This window comes from Falco cherrug, chromosome 4 (genome assembly GCF_023634085.1).
Source record: "Falco cherrug isolate bFalChe1 chromosome 4, bFalChe1.pri, whole genome shotgun sequence".
In the NCBI taxonomy this organism is placed as follows: domain Eukaryota; kingdom Metazoa; phylum Chordata; class Aves; order Falconiformes; family Falconidae; genus Falco; species Falco cherrug.
Window position 1 is genome coordinate 18,699,265 of NC_073700.1, and position 23,647 is coordinate 18,722,911.

General features: G+C 43.0%; 1 protein-coding gene across 4 annotated transcripts in view; it reads left to right on the plus strand.

The window, feature by feature from the left end:
• The window catches only part of MITF (melanocyte inducing transcription factor), a 110,194-nt gene that overhangs the window by 39,297 nt on the left and 47,250 nt on the right, over window positions 1–23,647 (plus strand). For all 4 annotated transcript variants that reach the window (XM_055708352.1, XM_055708353.1, XM_055708354.1 and 1 more), the window contains exon 2: window positions 21,090–21,336. In XM_055708352.1, the coding sequence (XP_055564327.1) occupies window positions 21,090–21,336 (247 nt within the window). The remainder of the gene's footprint in view (window positions 1–21,089; window positions 21,337–23,647) is intronic.

A 23,647-nucleotide genomic window follows, 5' to 3' on the forward strand; every position in this document is an offset into this window, starting at 1 on the left:
TGGTGTGTACAGAATTATTGCTCAGATGAGCACTTAAACCTGATTTTCATAGTTTCAGTAAGGTTATTGTAATGACAGGATGGCGGGTGTCTGCCTTCCATTACTGATCATCTGGTCCAAAGTATATTGCTCCAGAGCTGGTCCCGGTGATGCTCTCAGCAGACTTGCAGAAGTTCTGTGCCTTTGAACTTTGCAACTACCTAAAGGCTGCTTTTAACAGCTATTTGTTGATGGTTTGCAAAAGCTATGCTTGGCTATTTGGTTAAAAACTAACTCACCATTTACCTGTCCTGCTGTGTGCACATCTTGTACAACAAAAAGTCTAAATACTAAACTTTGTTTTTCCATTTTGAAATTTATTTTCAGGTAAGATCCTCATCGCAGCCTCTCCAAACTGTTTACTTTCTGCATGCACACTTGGTGATTTGCTTTCTTGGGAAGCGCGTGTGCTTTGCTGCTGCAGTTATAGGAATGGTGCATCTAATAAAGGAGCAAAAGCAAACTTCAACTCTTAAGTAATGCAGTTGCAGAAACAGGGTCCTGAAAGAGCTGCCTGAGGTCACAGAGTCCAGTCCTTTGTCTTAGTTGTGCCTGTCATATCCTCCCTAGGCTGATTGAGTTACGCAGACGAAGCTTGCCTAATAATTCAGCTTCCTATTTTGTAACAGTCATTATTGTAAGCTGTTTCATGGTGCCATTGTTCAAATAAATGTGGGGGAGAAAAAAAAAAGAAAAGGGGGAGGGGGCTCTCACGAGAACAAGAGGATGCTTTCACTGCTCCTGGCTTGGTTACTTCCTGAGAGGAAAAAAAAAACCAAAAAAAAAACCACCAACAAAAAAACCCACTTGCTGTGCGATGCTTAGCGATATTCAGCAGCAGTCAACACAATAATAGAAATTAAAAAGTTATAAACCCCTTGAAGCTTCAGAATACTAACAATATGAAAACACTGTGGCCTGATATTTTTGAACATTCGATATTCCACCCTCCACCCCCTGCCCTTGATGCTCACTCGTCTTCCAGTATGGGTGGCCAGCCCAGTGGCTCCAACTCACTTCCCAGGAACATCATGCAGGCTAATGGAAGCCCTGGGCTTTGCGGGGCTATGATTCAAGCCAAGATGAGCATGAAAAGCTGCACGCCAGAGCAGGGAAGCGGAGCGGCACAGCCCTGCTTGGGTGCGAGCATGGGCGGTGGGAGGTGTAGGAGGCTGGAGCAGAGCCAGTGCGAGAGGGGGTGGGTAGCGCTCGGCTCTGTTGGGTAGAAGCATGGCAGGATTTCAGGTACAAAGGGTGATTTGCAAACCCGTTATTTTTATTGCTTTTAAGAGTTCCTGTAATTGATTTGATTATAGGAAGAAAATTCAGACTTTTTTAAGCAAAATATTTTTTGTGGTGGTTTTTATTTTTTTTTCCTTTTCCTTACTAGTGGTGAACCAGGTCGGGGTTTATGCAAGGGAAGGCTTCTTGTCATCATTCTCCCGCTGTCATTTCACAGCAATGGCTTCATACCCTCTCTGTTTTCTTCCTGTCATGTTGCCCTTCTCCTCTTTCTCTTCCCTGCACACTGCCCTTTCCTTCCCATCCCACCTGTTTGCTCCTGGAGCGGAGTCGGAGCTGGCGGCAGCGTGCCAGCATCCCGGCGGGGAGCCGGGAGCTCAGCCTGCTGAGGCACCTTTGCCTTTCTGAATTTGTAAAATCTGGCATGTCACATACCAGAGAGCTCAGATCTGCATTTAGGTTTAAGTTTGCACAAAAAGTGGGAATGTTTCTGTTCAGATGTTCTTGGTGTGTGGTTTTTTTTTTTTGAAGTGAACTCTTAATGTCTCCAGTGAAGGAGCACAAAACCTGATTATTTTGATGTCTTTGTGAGGAACACCCATACAAAAAGCCTGAGATTGCTCCGCATCATGTTGATTTGTATAAATTGTTCGAGAGACCTGGGCCTGAGCTGGATCAATGAAAGAAAACATTCAGCAATGTGCATTTTATACAAGCATTTAAACTTTTTTTTTTTGGTTTTGTTTAGTAATAAAAGGAACAAAGCTATTATTAGTGACCATGGGCTTGGGAGTTTGCTAAAGCAGCAATAGTTACTCATCTGTTTTCATTTGCAGAAGTATTCTAACAAAGGCAGCCACAAATGCAGCGGCAGGGTTAGGAGGTGGATGGTAGGAGTGGAAGTGCAGTTTCTGGAAGCCAGTGCTTACTAAGACCTTTCTGTCTAGTCTTGGTTTTGTGGCCATCAGGAGTACAGTTCCCAGTGAGCTCTAGCCTTGCTGAATTGAAAACGGGAAAGAATGAATTCCCTGGGTAAGTTCTCGGTTCTTTTTCTTCTCTAAGCTGCAGCAGAGTTGTACCGCGCAATTGTCACTTTGGTACCAGCATGGGGTTGTGCCTGCACGTCAACTTGTGCAGCTGGCTTGCAGGAGCTGGAGAACAGGCAGCCTTATATGACCATTTTGTTTAATTACACCACCCCCACCACCCCACTTCTCCTCTCCCAGGTTGGAAGAGAATTGATAAATTATCTGACCTAGAAAAACAAAAACCCCAAACCCACACAGGGTGGTAAATATTTCCTTGCTTGTTAGGCTGTTTTGAAGAAGAAAAAGAAACAAGCATGCACAAGACCTTTGTATGTGCTTTAATGTTCAGCCAGCTGGTTCATGGTTCGCTCTGTTGCAAATGCCGTGGACTGCAGAACTGACGCTGTACGCGGTGGGGTCGATGCTGCCTTGCGATTGCAATTTCCTCAGATGCACTAAGGGCAGGCGAGGTTTCAGCTGAAGATGCTGCTGTCAAATACAGTCTGTGCCAGAAGAGCATTAGTTCATGGGAAGTAAGAATGAAACACTCTTACTGATTTTGTTGGGTCTGGGACCATGTCCCAGCTAGATTTGGTTACGATGCGCTGAATGTATGCTTGAATATAATGCTGTAATTAAGTGCTCAGTGAAAGTTGCTGTCTAGTAATCTCATTAAGATCAGCCTCTTTTTTGCCCCAATCCTGCAGCAGTTAAGAGTCTGACCTTGCAATTTGAGTTTAAATCCTAGAGGTTACTGGGACAAATACCACAAAAAATATCTTGAATAAGTAGCATGAGCTTTCTGAAGTTACTTTCAGAAACTGCTCTTTGCTTAGATGTCTGTGTGCTGAAGCCAGGGACTTAAACTGATGGAAATGAGGAAGCCCTGGATGGAAAGCTGAGATGGAGAAGGAAGAGTCTTGTTTGTGCACAGAGATCTGTTGGGGCAGCTGAGCCACAGCATAGAAAGTTCCAAGTATTTTTCTAGTGTCTGAAATGATATTGTCTGTGGTTTTTAGATAACAGATAAGCGAGAGAGGAATAATTGAGCTGCTTTATCGAGCTGCTTACAGAAACTTGAAACTTGGGATGATAGTTAAATAAAAGGTCTTATCTATATTGACGGTTGTTAAGGGTCAGAAACTGCCATTTAAGAGGATAATTTGTACTAAAATTGTAAATACATCTTTTTTTCCTGGCTTTTATGCAAACGTTTTTTCAAAAAATATATCTTCTCTCTTCACTACATGAAATAATATTTTGCTTTCAGATGCCAGACTTTTGGGAGTAGACTGATAGAATAGGGAAAATGTTGTACATGGTGATATTCTTACACAGGGCATTTAGCAGGGTGCTTTTTTATTCTAGGAGTGGGTTTTCATATAATTAATCTTCCAGGTTTAAATAAAGGTTTTGCAAGCACAATAAATTATGAAGACATAGAAGTTTGAAATGACCTGGTGGCACTAAAGGGAACAAAGAAATCTTCACACTCTTGGAACAGGATTCTGCACATCGAACTTCAGTTTGCTTGGTTTTCCTCCATGGCAAACAAATTTTTGAAGTTTACTTTGGCAGTAATTCATACCACCATTATGTTAAATAGGAATGGGAGGATGTTTCCAAGCAGCGTATTGATTTATTGCTATGCGGAAATGCAGTTTTAAATGTTTTCTCTAGGTACTTTGGTTTGGTTCCCCCCCCCCAACCCCCTCTCATTTCCTTGTCATCTTCCCATGCAGATGCATGTTCCCAACCCATTGGAAATGTTTATACTAATGTTTTTAATTGAAAAGAGGAAAGTATATGATTTGGCCATTCTGGCTTGAAGTTTGCAGTTTAATTTTTTATGCATGTGAAATGGTAACCGATAAAAAAGTTGTGTGGTGGGTTCCACCTTGTATTTGTATATTAGATGTATTAGTCCCAAAGAGTTCTATTGCATTTAATCTCAAATGAAAAATTATAAAGGTGGACTTTGCTATAGCAAACTTAGGAGACTTCTGCCAGTATCAGTTTTTGTTTTGCTGCCCTAGTTATGATGGAAAATATTATTACAGAAAAGCTCTTGTATATTGCTTCTTGGAGGGTAGTACTTGGACGGTCGGCAAAATGATGTTTCTGTTGAATAATGCAGTGAGAAAATGGTAATTTGATTAGAAACCAGGTTCATAAGCAGCTGCAGGTAAATCTGGAATGTGCTGGCTAATTTTGAACTAAACTGACTTAATCAGGTTTTCTGGAGCATGATCTCTGCGTCCCTGTTACCCCAGAGAAACAAGATTGTGGGGTGCACCTTTTTGTTCAGTGTGGGAGAGCATCAGCACAGGAGAATGATGATGGAAAATGGGTCTTATCTATGCATTATCCCTGTGGTAGTATGTCCTTACAGTGATACATTAGGAGTTGCCATGGTTTGGTGAGCAGTATTGGGATTTTTGTGGCATGGTGTTGTTTTGAGGATGCTACTCTTGGCTTATTTTCCTTAAGCTGTGTTGGAAGGCCATGGTCCTCTCATAGAGGTGAATCAGACCATTCCTACCATCTGCAGCGCGCTAACTTGCACATGGGCAGGGAAAGGGCTTTCCACCCTCTCAAACTATCATCTTCTGCATTTGCTGGAATCACAGTAGCCTTTTATTGCTGTTTTTCATGGCCATATATTGAGGTTTTCCTTAAATAAGGCAGGATACAACTTACCCGAAGTAATAACTGTAAGGCTGTTTTATTGCTGGCATCAAGAGCCGGAGCTGTCTCTTGCTGTCCCTTGCTAATGCTTCATCTGCAATCCTGTGCTGGGCCGCTACAGCACCAGGGTCTTGGACCTGTTTGAAAACCAAATCCCTCTCGCGTGGGAACTGATTTATTCTGGCTGACTTTGCAGTCCTCAATTTACCGGTGCTGGTTCTGCAGAGGTGTGTGGTGGGATGGGTGGTGAAATTTTATTTTATGTAAATTTTTTTTGCCTAAGGCTTTTTTGCTCTTGTTTCAGGGAATTTTTGAATCCCGGTCTGGAAAGGTTTAATGTGCTGGCTTTTTTTTTGGTAGTACTAAACATTTGCTATGTTTTTAAAAACTCATACGTAATTGGTCAGACATGAAAGACTTGCATTTCAAGCAACTTGTATATGGACTTCATCATTAGAATATATTACCTAATGCATTTGATCAGCTTTATTTTTTTTCAATGTGACATTTTCAGTTTAACATTGCTCTGTATTTTGTAGATCATCTCTGCTTTCCCCCAATTATTTTTAAAAAACAATTTTAGCAGTTTGAGCTACTGTTAAGTGTCTTTAGAAAGTGCTTGCTCTGCCAGACAGGAGGGTGTTTTTCAGGTTCCGTGCTTTGGTTTTGTGTGCTTCTTAATTATTACTTTTTTTCAGAATAAATTAGACTGTATTAAAAGAGCACTGGAGGCTGAAGTTCTTTGTTCCCAGGCTGGAAATAACTTAGCCAGTGAAGGTGCTTTCATTCTGTTCCATTTTTGAACTTCAGTGGAAATTTTGGATGTTGAACAGTAACGGGATGCCAAGGGTTTGGGGCTTTATGCTGCTGTAATGGCCCAAAAGGGCTGCTCTTCACCAAACTGGTGAGCAGGTGTTGCAAGAACCTGGCAGGTTCACCTTCAGTTATGTCTTGTGTCACTTGTCAGTGCTAGGTAGGATAACAGAAGACATGTAACTGTTGGCTACAGAAGATGGATGATACTGGGATTTAGGGATGTGTTTTCAACTCCTGTGTACTGCCTAGGCTGTGCCCCCCCAAGTCAGTCCCCTAAGAGACTCTGCTCAAAATCCTTGTGTTGAAAGTCGTCGTGGATGGTGGCATCTTTGTCAGATGATGTGTCACTCTTGGAGCCTTCAGCTGCTGTCTTGTCTTTGATAGGTGTCCCTCTCAGATCTGCTCTGGATTCAATCTTTCTGCATGCTTGCTGTCTGCTTTGTCTCTTCCTGTAGTAGATACTTCTTGCTTCTGTGTTTGTGTTGAGGGGGAAGCCTAGTCTTTGGGCTATCAGTTTTTGATTGGGAGAGGAAGGAAAGGCGAGCTTCTATAGATTAGCCCATTTAGCCTGGTAGTTTAAAGCGGGAGAGCTCCACTTTTCCAGGGTGGCAGAAAGTGGTGGGCAAATGAAGGTGTGGGAGGTAAATTGGCCTAACCCTCCGTGCAAAGGAAACTCCCTGGAAGGGAATGTGAATTTTCTTTCTCTATCAAAGTCTGCTGAAGTTACATGCGCGTTATAAACATCTTGACCTGAAAAAATACTTAAATCAGCTGACCAGTTTTGGCTGCCTAGTCTGGACTGGTATAGGTACCCCTGCGCTGATCAGGAAGCTATTGCCTGGAAACCAGGGGAGGCCTTCTAGGAGAAGAGCGTATGGTAGGTGTGCCTTTTATTTTCCTGTTTTTTTCTTGACTGAATAAAGGAGGAAATATTTTTGCTTAAAACTAGTGACCTGCTTGAACATTTGATGTAGGCAAAACTTCTTGATGCTGACTCTGCGGGCCACTTAAATTGAATTACGTTGTGTGGTCAACAGAAGGAGAATGGGGACCGAGGCTGATTGTTCTGTGTGAATGAGTAACAGCTTCGCTTTTCATCACCTGCCCTCACAGTTTTCTAACTCTGGCTTTCTTTGTACACTGTTATGTCAGTTACTGGCACTGCCTGATGGGGAGTTTTTGACTAATTGAGAAATACTGACTTGGAGGAACTTTTGCATGACATCAATGGCCTTTATGTGGAGCCTATTTTCAGACCTTTTTTCTAACGTTGGTTCCTGAGGTTAGTCTTATCTGTTGGCTGACCTCATTCGAACGTGTGGCTGCCCCAGATTAAGGAAGCACTGGACTCCTCTGGTCTCTGCAGAGTTCAGTGCAGAAATCTGGGCAATAGTGCAGCACCAGACACAAAAGGTGGGGTAAGCGAAGTTGTAGTCTCTTACTTGCAAAGTGTTGACACAGGCACTTGAGCTATTTTTGAATTAGAAAGGAGGGGTTGCGTTATTGAGGTGTTACTTACTGCTTCAGTTCAATGCTTCTGAACTCTGGCTCACTCAGCTGGGCTGACATGGGAGAGGATATGGGCAACAGTGTCCCTGACGGTGGGGGTGAGGGAAAGGAGAGGACTTCTGAGGAATTACAGCATGATGACTACTGATACTCCCTTTCCAGTCAACCGAGCCTGCCAGACCATATAAGGAACATTTCTTTAGGGTCCAGAAGGACTGGTAGCTCTAGAAGAGCGTCTTTGTTTGGTGGGACCTGCTGAGAAGCCTGCTGAAGGTAGCAAGCTCACCTTCCAGAAGGATTCTGTTTGGTCATACCAATGTATGTGAAGGCAACAGCTCCTGCTGTGTGCAATACTATATTCCAGCACTACTTCAGATCCGTATGTTCTGCCAAAGAGTTTTCTTTGTCCTGCATGTGTCCCGTTAGAACCTTTGGCTGGAGGGCATCTTCAGTGGCCTGTAATTCGTTACTGGCTGCTTCGTTCCGTGGTGACCTACTTTGATTAGGCAGTGAGTCTTTATCTGAAAAGAAGCAAACTGTTCCTTAGCCAGTCCTCCAGTTGGAAACGGTTTTGGGACTGGACTTCTCAGAATGACACTGTTGGTACCAATTTAATCTTGTTCATAGCTGGCTTGTATCGCTTGATGAAATGCCAGGGTTGTTCTCTCCTGGGTGTTTGTTTCTCTGCTGTATTTATAGACGGCAACACTCATCCTTGACAACCTCCATTCTGTGACATTAAAATGCCAAACTTTTCTTTAGCTTCCCACTATAAAGTGGGCTCCTGTTTCTCTTGTCACCTCAATTTCAGCTCCCTGTTGTTGAGCAGAGGTGCCCAGGCGGGAGCCCTTGCCCACGGAGTCTTACACAGACATCTTGTAATGCAGACACTGGTGCTTCTCCATCCTCTCCAGTATTACCTGGCCTGATACAGCCTGGAGCTGCAGCTTTTGACTCTTGCCTTGCAGTGCTGGGCACTTGTGACATTAGGAGCGACTCATTCCCCTGGGCTCTTCTCTGTCCCATTGAGTTTAAATTAATCATAGAAATACTGATGATGGACCATATCCTGTTGTGCTTGGAAAGATCCTAATGGGTTGTGGCAGCTCGCCAAAAGGATGAGCTGTTTCTCCTGAACTGTGTTCTGAAACAATACAGACCAAATCCAACAGATACAAGTTGAGGGGAATTTTACTCTAATCAATGAGTTGTTTCCCAAAAGTGTCAGTGGATCCAAGTCTGGAGCTTCAGCGGAGGCATTAGGTACAGATGTTTCTGGTTACTGGTGAGGAGACTGAAGAGCTTATTTTGAAAGGAACTAAGTGGGAATAATAAGAGGGATCCAGGAAAGCCAGTGAGCAATTCAGGTGTGCAATCTGGTAGTAAACTTCAATGCCGTCCCTGTACAAGGGGAGTAAAAGTGACGTACCTCTGGCGTGGTGTGGACTCAGGGCAGTGCCCCCTGATCATCATAAAGGGTGGTAGAACTTGCAGCACCGTTTGGGATTTGGTGTTGCTGATATCTGTGATTCTTTGAAAATGACAACACGGCACTTGAAGGAGAGATTAATGGGGGTGGGGGAGCAGGACCAGCGAGGGCATGGTGAGGGCTTGGAGGCTGGTTTGGTATCGTGCTGTTCCTGAAGCCCTCGTGTGCATGCTGGTGATTTGGGGTGAGGTCCGCGTTTCACCCTTTGCCCCTCTACCCGTTTTTATCCCCACCTCAGTGCGGTGCCGGCCAGGCTGGGGAAGCAGGGGACAAAGCTCCATCTAGTGTATGAAGGGAGATGTCTGGGAGCTGGCAAAACAAGAAATCCTGCGGGAGATGGCTTTCCCTAGCCCAGGCACGGAGTTTGGGGTTTGTTTGTGTTTTGGTGTTTTGTTTTGGTTTTTACAACTTGTGAATTGGATTGCAAACGGTTTGACTGTGCAAGTGTTAATTGAGGAACTTCAGCGTTCTGACAGCAGATGTTTATTTTCTGTACCCTGGAGTATGTACAGGTTAATACTGGCTTTAATGCAACTTGTGTAGTTGTCCATAACTCGGTTCTAGGCAAAACTAAATACATGTCCTGCTATTCAGATTGGGAATTGTATAGCCAGGTAATAGCTTTGCAAAGAGAAGGGGCACAGACGTGTAAGGGTGTATAAGATTAACACTTGCAAGGTAGAATATATTTTGACTCTTCTTGACTGATTTGTACAATCTTAAACTACAGTAAGGGGTAGATAATGCAAGTACAAATGGATAAGGCATTTTATTATCTGCTTTTAAAAACAAAACAAGAATAATGAATTGTTGTGTTTATTCTGGAGGTTCTAAAAATAGGTTTCCCCCCCCAAGTACTTGGAAAACCAATTGCAGTTCCTGAATGAGGCTTTGCAGCTACCTCTCTAAAAGGATGGGAAAAATATTTTCAGCCTTTTGAGTTGCCAATATGTCTCTAATATCAGGCAGCTACTAAATTTCTGAATTCAGCAAATGTTTGTATGGCAAAAACAGGCTGCTGAGATGTAATCCGGATTTTTTTCTGTGGGTAATGAGGGAAGCATTTTTTTGGTTTTCCTTAATCCATCTATATTGTCCCATTCTTATCTAAAAATGTGCTGCTTGTTCTCATACCTGTAATACCTCTCCTACAGTTCAGCGCCAAAGACCACTTGGCAGAATTTGTCCTTGCTTGCATTGATAGATCCTTGAAATCTGTGGGAAGTTGGGATTAAGCACCTGTGTGGGTTTTTGTTGTTGTTTTGGGGCTTTTCATAGTTTCCAACATGTTAGGGATCCTTCCTGCAGGAGGAGAATCAGGAGGAATAGAAGATGATGAGTGAAAAGAAGGTGAAACTTGCATCCAAAGTGGTAGGTGGAGGTGAGAGGATGGCTGCTAGTATTAACCTTTCTGAACCGAGGTGCTAAAGAAACAGGTGAGTTATTTTGCTCCCAGTAGCATGGTAGCAGCTGCATGTTTCTGCAAAACAAACGCTTAGCCACCAAGTCCAGACTGAGAGCCGTTACAGCTTTGTAGGGACAGCAATACTGCTGGCTGCTAGGCTCCAGCAGGTCTGGAACTACGCATCATTTCCAGGTGACTTTGTTGCCAGTTTATAAACCTGGTGGACTAATGTAGCACTGTATAGTCCTGCGCTGTCGCCTAAAATAACAGGAGGTGTGAATTGCTGCTCCACAGTAATGGTGGGTGCTCCCGCAGGTACTTTGCCAAGGTCACGAATGCTAAATAAACCAGATTAAACAAAACCCTGTTGCGAGAATTCATGATTAACTGTAGTCTTTGCAGGATTTATTGGTTATAAACCAAATGCCTGCCTTTTTTTTTTTTTTTTTTTTTTTGTCCTAGTAACTAAGGCAGATGTGAGTTTCAAGTCCAGTGAAACATTTTTTGGCTCTTGCCTCTGTTTACATGATTCAGGAGTTTGCAGTAGTTCCACAACAAATATAGCTTTGAACAGAAATAGCCATTCAAGTGCTATGCTTCTGGCAGTGCAGAAGAGATTAAGAGGGTCTAACAAAAAGGCTTGTGAATAGTTGGTTGCTTTTTTTTTCTTAAAAAAAACACAAAACAAAACAAAAAACCTCGATAGTTTTAATATATTTTGTAATTTGTAAGAAGTGGTATTCCTGCAGCAGGTTACATGGACAGCATGTCTCGTTTGTTGTTAAACTGTACAAAGCATGGGCCATGCTGAACAGTTTTACTTTAAAATAGTCTTTTCCTAGAGCTGCAGCAGTTGTATTCATTTTTCAGATTTATTTGGTTGCATAAAGTTATTTCTGAGAATTTTTCCTGATGCCTCCTTTGGAGAAGCATTTATGCTTTTTAGATACAACCTCAGAAAGATGCAGAACAAAAGGATGATTGCAAAATGAAATTAAGGTTGTGTGTTAGCAGGGCTGTATTTGGAGTGTTCAGAAAAGACACATGAATAAATTAAGGAGGATCTTGTATGTGTTTTGACACTTTGTGAAATCAGGAATTATAAATGGTGCTTCCATGTTTTTATTTTGAATGAGATTTCATTCTGTATCATGTTTTTGATATGCCATTTCTTTTATTTACATGTGACCCCAAGTTTAAGTAATTATTTTCCTCGTTCCCTCTCTCTGGTGTTCATGAACAGTTTCTGGCTAGAAACAAGGTGCGGAATGTTTTTTATGGGGACAGAAGGGAAACTGCCGGTATAGTCCCAGGAAATTCCAATTCTCCAGTATTCCAGCCGTTAAATCGATACTAAATATTTCTGTGAAAAACTGCAGTTCATATAGATGTCTTGAACTTAAAATAGAATTTACAGCTGTTGGATGATGGGTGAAGAGATCCTGTAATCAACACTTACACTGACCCTCCCCCCAGCCATCCTGTGCAGCTGCAGAGCAGACCCCAAGGTGTTCTGACATGACCCACAGCGTACACAAAAGGTTGTAAGTACACAGAAACTGTACCCATCTTGGGAAATCCCTGAACTGGGAGTGGTTGGAATCTGGGATGGGTACTTGGGAACAGAGGGACCTTATTGCTCGATGTGGCTGTACCTGAGGATGCTGCTGGATCCCATGGTAGCATAGCAGCGCTGCCTGATGGACTGCTGGGGTTTGCTTTCTCCAGGAGCTTTGGTTTGGGATTATCCCACGTCAGGGATGTTGTAGGTCATATTGAATGGCTTAAGCAAGGGAACTGAAGGCCATCTCTTCTGTAGTTGTTTACAGCTGGGCAGCTCCTCCAGTGAGTGACTGTCATTTCGCTTAGCCTCAGTTAGCAAGTTTGTGAACACTGCTAGTGCTTTCTCAAACAGACAGCTGGAGCTTGTGGCACCTTCCTGACTGTGCTGTGAATACCCAAGGCAGCAAGACTGGTACATCTGTCCTGCAATTGCAAATCGCAATTGCAGTGTAAATGCCCAAATAGTTGGTAAAGTAACTTGTTGCTGAAAAAGGCTTCCCCCCGCCCCCTCCAGTCATTCAGCCTGCAGAGTAAAACAATCCTCTCTGCCCTAATAACTCTTCTACAAATAGCCAAATATGTAGAAGAACTATGAGCAATGTTTAAGGACTGTGAAACTGAAGTTTGTTTAAAACGTGTGGATGCTGAGGAATTGGTTTCTGCAGCCTGGAGAGTTGCTTTGTTAGGAAAGGTGCTGAAGACACTCCCCGATCTGATCAGATCCTGTAATGAACAGCAGCACTGTGGCTAGAGATTGAAGTGAGAGTTTGCGTAGTATCTGTCCAAGATGATTTTAATGTTAGAGTTACTGTAGTAACATGTTAGGGGTTGTTTGTGCCCTTTCATGTAATATTCACTGGAACAAGCAAGTCCTGCATGCTGATAACACCAGCCTATCACATACTGAGCACTGTACTCACTCTGTGGTTTTCATTAGGACTGTTTGGGGTTCTTAATCATTTAAAGCAAATCTTCCATGAACACTTTCCCTTCTGCTTCTTAAGATCCTGTTTGCTCAGCATACCAGAGCAAGGATGTCATCTGCATGAGATGAGGCTTCAGGCTGCCTCGTCGTCTTTGGAAAGCATTGAATAGTGCTGGAACAGTGGAGTCAACAAGCAGAAAACCTCAGATGAGTAGAAGGGTTTAGGCTGGGAATTGCTGGGTCACGTAAGCCTTGAGGAGCACGGTGGCTTTTTGACTGGGAGGGAATCTGAGCATGTGAATGATGGGTACAAGCTGTGAACATAGCATAGTCAAGTCTTGTTTTCTGCAGGGCTGCCTCTGTGAAGAAACTTGCTATCTGACTATGTGAGTGACAGATAATTTCTAAATGATGATGGAAGGGTGATGTGGAGTCAGATCTGGGCACTATGTAGTTGCAAAGTATCAAAAAATGCAGTGATCCTACGTCATCTTCCCTCTCCGAGACAGTGTTATCTTCTCTGTTTGCCCAGATAAAAGAAGGTAAATTCTGTATTACAAAATCAAGAACTACAGAGGTTGTTAGTGGAGCGTTATCTCCCGCTTTTTCTGTTATCACCTCTTGGTTGTTTTAGCTATCTGGCTTTTTGTTTTGCAAATGTATGTAGAGCTCTTCAGAGAGGGAAGTACCCTTAGATGTGATGTCTGAAAAATGGTTCAAAAAGCCTTTGACAAGGTCAGGCTTTCAAGTGAAAGACAAATCTGCCTCATGCTTTTTTTTTTTTCTTCCTTCTTTTTTCCTTTTTTTTTCCTTGTTTTTTTTTTTAATATCTTCTGTAAGTTTGTGAGGGCTTTGAAAGTTTGAGGAAGAGCATCAAACCAATATTGGGTAACGCATTCAGCTACATCTTAAATTCCTTTAACCCTTCATGGAACATTTTTGGGAGCTAGAGGCATTTGTGCGTATAGGTGTGTTCACCTGCCTGTTCCCTTTCTGCCTGAGGGATTCAGCATGTTTGAGCAGAGATGAAACTAGGGAAACAGTGTGTACGCAGCCACATCGAGTCTCCATACTGTTACAGGTGCATGTCTAGCTCTTGTGAGATGCACCTCCAGTGGTTCCTGGTGGAGGGTTCACCAGGGTAAACCTTGAATGTGAAGGAGTTATGTCCCAGAAAACAAATTTGCCTTGCACTCACCCTTTCCCTTCAACTTTTGGGTGATAAAGATTGTGAGAAAACTGCCGTTACAGACAGCCCTTATCCACTCCTCTGATGCCATTAATGGCCTGATCACACCCTTTTTAATTAATGAATGGGAGAAGCGCTTTCAACACCAACCCATGCCTTCCATTTCTCCCAGACCTGCAGCGGGTTGTCTGGCTGCAGGACGGTGGGGCTGGTACAGCGCCTGGGCGTGGGTCTGAGGGTCATGCTCAGCCCCACGGCAGTGCCAGGCGTTTTCCTGTGCTTGCTGCTGATCCACACCTTGCTCCGGGCTGTCTCCGTCGGGAGTTTGTGCGATACTTCCATGCAGGTGAGTCAAGATGTAACGAGATGCTGACTCCAAACTTCTAGGCTGTTTTGGAGTCCTTCTGTGGTATCTGAAGACCTTGTGCATGGCTACCTCAACTCCCCATCCCTTCTTTTCTGCTCGGTAGGTGCTGGATTGCACTGGTCTGCAGTGCTGGCAGGCACTGGGCACTGCTGCATGAGTTGCTGCTCTGTGGGGATTGGAGTTGCCAGGTCCTTATCTGGAGCCACCCCTAGAGACACGGCTGGGACACCACTTGACTTTCACCCGAGGGCGCTCAGTAAAAGCCTGTGGACACCAGAGGGGGGGGAAAGATGGAAGCTGTTAGAATTCAGATGTTCATGCCCTGCTCCTTTGACAGCTTCTGTCTGTAAGTGATGCTTTCCCGGAGCGATGGCACCGTGAGCAGATTGCGTGGTTGATTTTGTCGCGATGGAGTTTGTGTTCTGGGAGTTAAAAATACCGTGCTTAGGAGCTGGCCACTGTCTTCTGCAGAGCCACACACAGCAGCTGTGGCTGACTGGCTGAGATAATGATGGTGACTTTCAGAAGGGGAAGACTTCTAAAATACTCCATGTTTCAATTTTTATTTTTTAAATAAGTATTTATCTCCTTCTGAAACTTTGTGGCAAACACACGCATTTGGGCTAATGGAGGTTCAGTTTAGGTGTAAAAAGACTTGGTGCAATATAGTGGTTGTTACATGAAAGTCGATGAGGATACTCTAGGTTTGCAATTACCTCTTTTCAACAGGAATGATAGTAAAGGATTGTAAAATGTGACCTTTGCAGATTCTAGATTGAGCCCCTTTAGTTTTACTTTGTTCCTTAATCTGATGTGATCAAGCTTTCCAAGCTATACTGCAAGCTGTGTCCCCAAGTAAATGGGCATTCAAGCAGATCAACTTACGGCATTTTATTAAGTTAACACTCATGCAAAAGCCACCTTCAGAGCTTAATAATTATTTACTGAGTGCTCCTGGGTCATGAGAGAGGTTTTCATTAAGTTCAGAAAGCATTATGTTCAGCAGCTTGTGAAGGTGTGTTTTAAAGACAGGAAGAAAAATGGAAAACTACTAAATGGTGCACAGCTATTTAAAAAAAAAAAAATAGCTGAGGATTAGATGTTTTTGTTTGTGTGGTTATGTTTTGTTGGGTGGGTTTTTTGGGCGCTTTTTTGTTTTTGTGTTTTTTTTTCACCCCAGCAAAGACAAACTTATCCACTGAGATCATTAGCTTTGTAATTCAGCCCTTAGCTCCTGGGTGGTAGACCTGTGTGGTGGGAGTTTCAGGGTTTTTTTTTTTCCTTCCCGGACTGACCAGGTGCATGCAATGTGGTCGGGTAGATGGATGGATGCCCGCTGGGCTGGGAGTTGTTCAATGGGTGCAGCCTGTGGTGTGGGGTAAGTGGTGCTGCTGCAGGAGAGCAGCTTTGAGCTGGTGCAGGTCAGGATAAGAAGGCGCTGGAGGGACAGGAGAATGTTTACCTTGATGATGGAGCAGATGCAGCAGCAGTGTCACTTTAAATGTGTAACCTTCAAATGTGAAAGCTTTCTTTCACACAGAAGCCTGAACCTTAGTCCTTACTTTATTATAAAGGCTGATAAAGGTTTCCACACTGTTTATGTAATTGCTGTGTCCTTGGCAAGTAATGACATATGAGGGTGGCAACTGTTGGGTGGTGGTGTTTTTTTTTTTTTTTTTTTACATTGATACTTAAGTAACACCAGGCGGTTGGCATGGCGAGTGGAGTGTCGCTGTAACCCACAATCAGTTATTAAAGTTTAGGAATGAAGTACAAAGTGCTTCAGGGAAAATGCTGTAGTAGTTAGAATCCCTTACCTTGGCTGAAGATGGAGAAGAGGTTGTGGTGGTTTGGTGTTTGGGTTTTATTTTTTCTTCTTTTTTTTGTTTGAGGATGTTTTGGGTTGTGTTCTTTGGGGGGAGGGGGGTAGTCTGCCACCTTCTTGGTCACCCACACCCCATTGCCACCCCCCTTTTTTATTTTTTTTTTTTTTATTCTTCCCTTTTCTGTCACTCTGTGGTAAACAGTGATGCTGGCTGGCGGGTTAGATGCTGCTAGAAGTGTTGCTTCAGCCACATACATACTATTGACAACAAAAAGTTTCTTGAGGTTTTACTGCTTGGTAAAGAGACTGGAAACAGAATCTGGACAAATAAACTTTAGTTTTGAGGAAACTCTAGTGGGCATTGAACGGGAGGGCTGTTGGAAGGGGAGCTGTGCCGCTGTCTCTTCCGATAATGCCTTCTGGAGGTCAGGCCAAATATTTGAGTTGTAACGTTGGTGACCTCTCATCTGCTTGCTTTAAAGATCGAGATAGTTCTATGCTAATGTCAGACCCTTAAATGTGGATGCCTTTCTCTTCTCTATAAATAATTATGAATGGGATAAGGGTAAGATACGAAACACAAGCATTTAAATCCCGTGTTATTTCTTACTTCTGAGATCTGGTGCAGCTCAGTGGATTTCTTGAGGTGCTAAATCTGCTTTTCTTGGCTGATTTCTCTATGGGCTAACCCATTAACAAACAGTTGGCATGAACAGAGGAGAGCAACAGCCTCCCTCTTGTGTGCCATTTCTCTGCTTAGAGCAGGGTAGGCAATCCTGCCCACAGCAAGTGGTTTTGAAAGCTTTTTTTTTTTTTTTTTTAATGCATTCTGTTTGATTCTTGTTCATCTCTGTTTGAGGAAGCTTTGGGTTTGAGGATTTGGCCTGAGTTTTTAATTGTTGTAATTTGTCTAAGAAACCTTACATTGGAGGCTTTTCTTTTTTCTTAAATATATATATATATAAAACCCAGTAAATTAAAAGTGAAGGTGAATGAAATATTTTTTTTTTCTGGTTAAAAATCTCCAGAGAAGTTTCTGAATGAATACATAGCTCATGTAAACCATACAACTCAAATGATGCATGTGAACCAGAGAACTTGTTCAATCAATTTATAAGAATCTGAAAACAGAACCAAGCAACAAAAGATGAGGTTGCCTTTTTGTCCAAGGAGACAGAGATAAAATAATCAGTGTGTATCTGGGAAGGTAAATTAGGCTCTAAAAGGTATGGTCTCTTGAGTTGATGGCAACAAAATCAAACTTGATTTTAATCTGATCAGTTGCCTTTTATGCAATGACCACCTGCTTTATAACTTGAGTGCAGTAACTAACATTTCCCAGGCATCTGTGCAAAGGATATTTAAATTAAACTTATTTAATAAAACGTTATCACTTCATGATTAATTGGATTGGCACATGACACTCATAACTAATAACTCTCAGTCTGTATTACACTATACTTATTAGAACACTAATGGATAACTGGTTTAATCATATGTCAATTAAAAGGATGAGTTGGTTTCATTTATTGCAATTAAGTGGTATCCATAAACCGTGTTTGCAGGAAGTATCTAGATCACATCATGTATCAGTTGTGTGTGTGTGTGTGTGTGTGTGGGCTCTGTTACTGACTCTACATAATCCGGGGGTGAATCAGTTCATGTAGGAGAGTTGTGACTCCCCGGCTGCAGGTCCTGGGTTGCTTTGCAGTAGGTGGCACTTGGTCAGGGGAAGGTCTGTCTGTGTGGCAGTGCCTGAAGGTCAGGAAGCTTTAAAAAATATGGATTTCAAAACTCTCTGGATGAAGCTTTTAACATAACAGGTTTTTAATTGCTTTTTTGTTTGGAAAACTGAGTTTCTGACAAACCTGCTCCTTTTTGCTCTGGAGGGTACATGGTGATGAAACTGGAACAGTCTTCCATTGCACTGCGGAGCTTCGCACGGATCATCCTGCGGTGAGGAGCAGGCGTGGGGGGGAAGGGCAGTCGGGCGGGCAGATGGCCTGCGTGTTGTGCGTGGGACAGGCTTAGAGGATGGGAGAACCAAGCTTCAAACCATTTTCCATGTTTGATCAGTGCCACTGGTGGGGAGTGGAAGGAGCCTGGTGCGGTGGGACCGCCCAGCCCCAGGAGGAGCTTTACAGCCCCCGGGGCGTAAATAACGGGAAATCTGCGTGGCAGGAGCTGCCTTGTGTTTGGCCAGCTTCGTTCACAGTGCTTGTGACAGGAGCATCTGGTCAGGCAGGCAGGTGTTGTGCAGCAGCTTTTAGCCTAGATAAAAGCGTTGTTTGAACTCCAGCGCGTTGCTGGCTGTGGCTGGGGTCTGGCAGCGCCTTGCTGCCCGTGCTGCCTGTGCTCGGGCTTCTGCACCTCGGCACTGCTGAAAATTGTAATGGGAACAACGTGTCCGCTGAGCTTGTAGCTCTGTTGTAGATGCGCTGGTTTCTGGCTTTCCCTTTGAAATAATAGTGAGCAGGACATTCAGTAATCTCCTCTCAAGCTTTTTGCTTCCCCCTTCATCTGGCCACCAAAATCTGGTGATCTGGGTGTGAATAACATCAGACTCTTCCCCTTGCTGGCGCCTGCTCTTCTTTTGGTACTTGTTTAAAAATACATTGCCCGACCTTGTGCTACCTGCCTAATTACAGCTAAGACAATTTTCCCAGTGAAGAATTAAAATATTGAGCATCATTGCAAAAGAAATAAAGCTTGCAAGCTTCTCTGCTTTTTGGGAGTTTGGAGGAACCGTGTTTTCTGGGACTGTTGTTTCTTTTAAAGGTACAATACTTGAAGCTTATGTGGAAACCCATTTCTCCTTCCTTCTCCATCGCATTCCCCAAAATTTTAGTATATGGGAAGGTTTTTCTGAGATGGTTTTCAGCACGCTTGGCTTTGGTAGGTGGAGAAACAGTTCAAAATGAAAGAAGGTGGGAGGAACTGCTGGGTTACCAGTTTTGCAGCATTAGGTGTCTGTAAATGCCAGTTGCACACAAATGAGAATTATGCTTAGTGTGACAAAATAAGCTTTTCCTTGACACAAGAAGAATGAATCCTTGCTTAAAGGCAGCATTTGAGTGCCTTTTTTTGCTCATCTGTTAGGATGGTCTCGGAAGTGGGGTGTGCATTAGTATTGGTGAGCAGGAAGAAAATACTAACACTTCAGTCATACATGTATATAATTCATAAATAAATAAATGTACATATATTGGGGGTGGATGCTCATTCTTGTTTCCTGGCAAGGGGGTGTAATCAAAAAAAATGAGGAGACTGCTGACCTATAACTACCCTGGGCATGGAAATAAAGCATCTCCTCGGTTTGGAATTGTGCAAGTAGTTCAGATGTGCAGCCAGGAAACACGCTGCTGCGTTTAGATGTGAGAATGCTTCGCCCCTAATTGAAAGGGTGGTGTTTTTTACAAGTATCACAGTAAATGACTTGTCTTGAGCAGCTAATTAGTACGATTATTCCACAGCTGCATTAGTTTCACCACAAAGGTTTTCTCTTGTTTTATCAAAAGGATCAGTGTCTCTGTGAATCTTTCAACCTGACAGGTCTTAAATAGCAAGATGGTCCCCTGCCTCCCTGCCCCCAAAATGTGTGCTCTGGAAAACAGGAGTTTGATCTCTTGGGGGAGTAAGTGTAGGTTCGCCTTTTCCATTTCTATGCTGAACAGTTTTCAGCATCGGTCCTAAACAAAGCTGGAAAACATCCAGCAGCACCGGCTCTGGTTGCCCAAGCACAAGTAGCTCGTGGTGCCTGCAGCCTCCAGGTGAGACCTGGAAGGGATTCTGGCTCCTGTACTCCTTTGCAAGCTGTCCTGTCAGCATCCTGCAGGTAGCACTGAAACCCTGGAGCCAGAGGTGGGGTTTTCAAGAGCAGCCTCCTCCTGGAGCAGAAGGATCACTGCTGGCTTCTCCAGGCATGGTCCTGCATTGTTACAGCCTAATGAGCCCTTTTTTCCACGGGCTGACGGCTACCAGCTGCAGCAGTTAGAATCAGAAACCAAATATTGTGAATTATATGCACTGTAGCTCTTTCTTATATGGAGTCATATATTACCCATTTCCAACATCCTTCCCTCAAAGGATGTGCAGCTTGGTGTTTACATACCCTAGTTGTTCAGCCTTATGCTACAGAAATGTCTTATAAATGGGCTTCAGTTCAGAGGGCTAACAAAATGATGGGATGCTTCTGTTCAGAAGGTGTCCCTGCAGTCCATGGCAATGTCCCCTGGTTTGTCCCGTGCTCTCAAGTAGGAAGCTGTGCTCGCTGATGGCTTAGAAACAGCTCTTAGGTAGTGAAGCAGTGCAGTGTGCTAGCTCTCACCAACCTGACACGCTTTATAAAAAATGTAACTGAAATAAAGCCATTATTGTTGTTGATTCTGCTTGTTCTTGCATCTCACTGCGCTTGGAAGATGCTGGTAGGCATGAAGGGGGAGGTTTTTGTTTTTTTGTGGGGGGGCATATGTGTGTGTGTCTGGTTTATAGCTGTGAAGAGTGTTGCGACCACCAAATCCAACCCTGGGGTAGTATTTTGCAGGAAATAACTGAACTTTGTTACGTTGTGTTTTCATAGGAGAGGTAGATTTATTTTATCTATTTATTTTTGAGCTAGATCATTAGACCTGGATTATTATCTATACCTATCATTAGATTTGGTATGGCCCTTTATTACTTTTTTTGAAAAAGAATATGAGTGCCTGCTTGTGTCTGTAAAAGCATTTGTTTTTCTTGTGGATGGTTGCTGTAAAAATTGAAACAGCAAATAGCTCTTTACAGCTGAATATTGGCATTTGGAAATGGTTAGCTGCAGTCAAGTTAAGGCAGCCTAACGTGGCTGCTAAGTACCTGAAGTAGGTCAACTCCGAATTCTCCCTTGCATGGTGCGGCATATCCTCGCCCATCCTGCTCCATGATCTGATGTAGTTCTGCAAGCTCCAACCGCTGGAACTGCGATCCTGCTTGTGGAAGCTGAGCTGTCTTTCTCTGGTCTTCCCACAGCAATTCCGAGCATCCTGGCGCTTCCAAGCCTCCCTTAAGCTCCTCCAGCATGACCTCACGAATCCTGCTACGACAGCAGCTCATGCGTGAGCAGATGCAGGAGCAGGAGCGTCGGGAGCAGCAGCAGAAGCAGCAAGCAGCCCAGTTCATGCAGCAGCGAGTACCCGTCAGCCAGACTCCTGCCATCAACGTCAGCGTCCCCACCAGCCTGCCCCCTGCCACCCAGGTACCCATGGAGGTCCTCAAGGTACGCCAGTCTCTCTGCCTTTCTGTTCAGGAGCTCTCGCTCATCTAAGCGTGCTTTAATAGACACACAGTTAATAGGGATTTTTGGCAATGAAATTTTGCAAATAAGCTGCGCTATGGCTTGATCTGGAGCTTATATTGATGTCCTGGTAGTGAAGAATGGAAAACTTCTTTTAAAAAGTTTGCGTGACTTGTTTTCTTTAAACTTTGAGATATTAGGAGAGAGGTTTTGTTACAAAACTAGTGTTTCCGTCATTTTCCCTTCGGAAAAAAATCCTTATTTTCAAAAAGAAGAAACTATTAATAGATATTCAAATCATGTTTTGGTTTTTTAAAAGAAAACAACTAAATACTTTCGTAAAATGGAGTCAAAACTCATTACAAAAGAGCTCCTCAGAAAGCTGTAATCTGAAATATGGGTGAGTTTTCAGCCTCTTCCAACAAGCCTTTGTAATCCTTTTTTGCTTAAATGACTTGTTTGCTATTAGTAGCTTTGGATTCCTTGTCCTACTGGAAACTGTAGGAGCTTGTTAGTATTCCTCTGTCAAAGGGCATGTAGCTTGCTAATTACTTGGGGGAGAAAAACATCAATGGCTATAAGAAAAGAGATAATTTCATGTGCTGGTTAAGTCCAAGTAGAGTAAAGCAGTGTGAAATGTGTGAGTGAAAGAATGCAAAATGTTTTGGAGAAATTTGCTGACATAGTTCACGAAAGTAAACTTTTGATTAGTTTTGAAGTTTTATCTATTTGCTCTGTACTATTGCTAAATCTTTTTATTGCAGTCTGATGTTGAGTACCCGCTTTCAGTCAGTAAGCATGTTCTTAATAGAGAAGTTATTTGAACTTGGTTACAATCCGCTTGTAGTTCGCTCATTGCTGTTATATATCAATGATATATATTCAAAGATTTAGTTTTAAAATAGATTTGCAGGCTCAGGATTTTGAGGCAGTCTGTGTGACGGGTTTATGGAGGAAATGAGTAGGGTGCTTTTATTTATTGAATCTGCGTTATGGTATTGTGGTGACAGTGCCAAATCTAATATTAATTGGGACACTAGAGCCATACTCAAGTATGGTCTATGATCTAGGAGCAAAAAGTCAATACTTGAACTTTGAATTCTATATATGGATACACACACATTTCTATTAAAAATTAAATATGATATACTTTTGAGTGTATGTGCATGTGCCTATAGTAAAGAAGTCAAAAATTGACTGAGAAGAGCAACGTTGTGTAATGTTTGTGTATAACAGTTTGTTAAACTTGTTTCCAGGTTATGACACTGTAGCTATAATTCAGATCCAGCAGATGTGTAGGTGCTATGAAATAGTTTTTTGTTAAGGAAAGGGACTAAAGTACTGAAGTGCTAGCAGTTGTCTTGATTATTCATTTTACATTTGCCTCTTTATATAAGAAAGAAGGGGAGGTAGCCCTTCGTTTCTGAGGGACAAGCTGTGGAAGACCTTGCAGCCGAAAGGTGATGTGCAGTTATTGCACATGGGTTTAGTAGGAGCTGGCTTATCATAGGAGTTGCATGCAAATCTGTAGCTGGCTAGAGCATAGCTAGGGGTCTTCATGCAGAGGACTTGAACGTGTATCCTCATCCTTCAGCACTGCAAAAGTTATCTGTCCCCTTTTCCTCCTGGTGGAGGAGGGCCTCCTGGGAAGAGGGAGGACACCTCCCCTGCACTCATCTTTGGCCCAAATGGCAGCATGCATCACCCTGTAGAGCTGAAAGCCAAGAGAATGTGTCCTTAACTAGCTTGTAAATTAAAAGTAGTAACTGGCAGCAGCTATCTCTTGGTGAAAGAGAATTGTGCGTTGAAGGTGACGGTTGTGGAAAGGTGAGCTACTGAAATGGTGCCTGTCTTCTCATCACCTGCATTTACATAAGTAACGGTCAGAACTAGCAAAACCCAGTCCTCTTGGTCTCTGCCTAGGAGAGGAGAGAGACTGCTTTTGCATAGTTTTTCTGTTTGTGTTTTTGGTGGAGGAAAGCAGCTAAAGGTTCATCCTTTTATCCTTATTGAAAAAAGTGGACCAGTCTTTAAAAAAGGAAAAAAAAAAAAGTACAAAATACCAGGCTTGAGGTCATGCTCTTGCTGAAAGTTTACCAACAATGTTTCAGTGACAGTAAGGATTTGGCTGAAAGGTCCATATAATATTTTATTTTTTAAATAGGTCATTTGGCTCAAAAAATGAGATTAACAATAAATCAGGGTCTTCCTGGTGCCGATACGCTGACAGCCAGCTCTGCCTGCAGTAACACTGTATGAGTGACATCATTTCCCTGTAGCTGCTTTTTACACT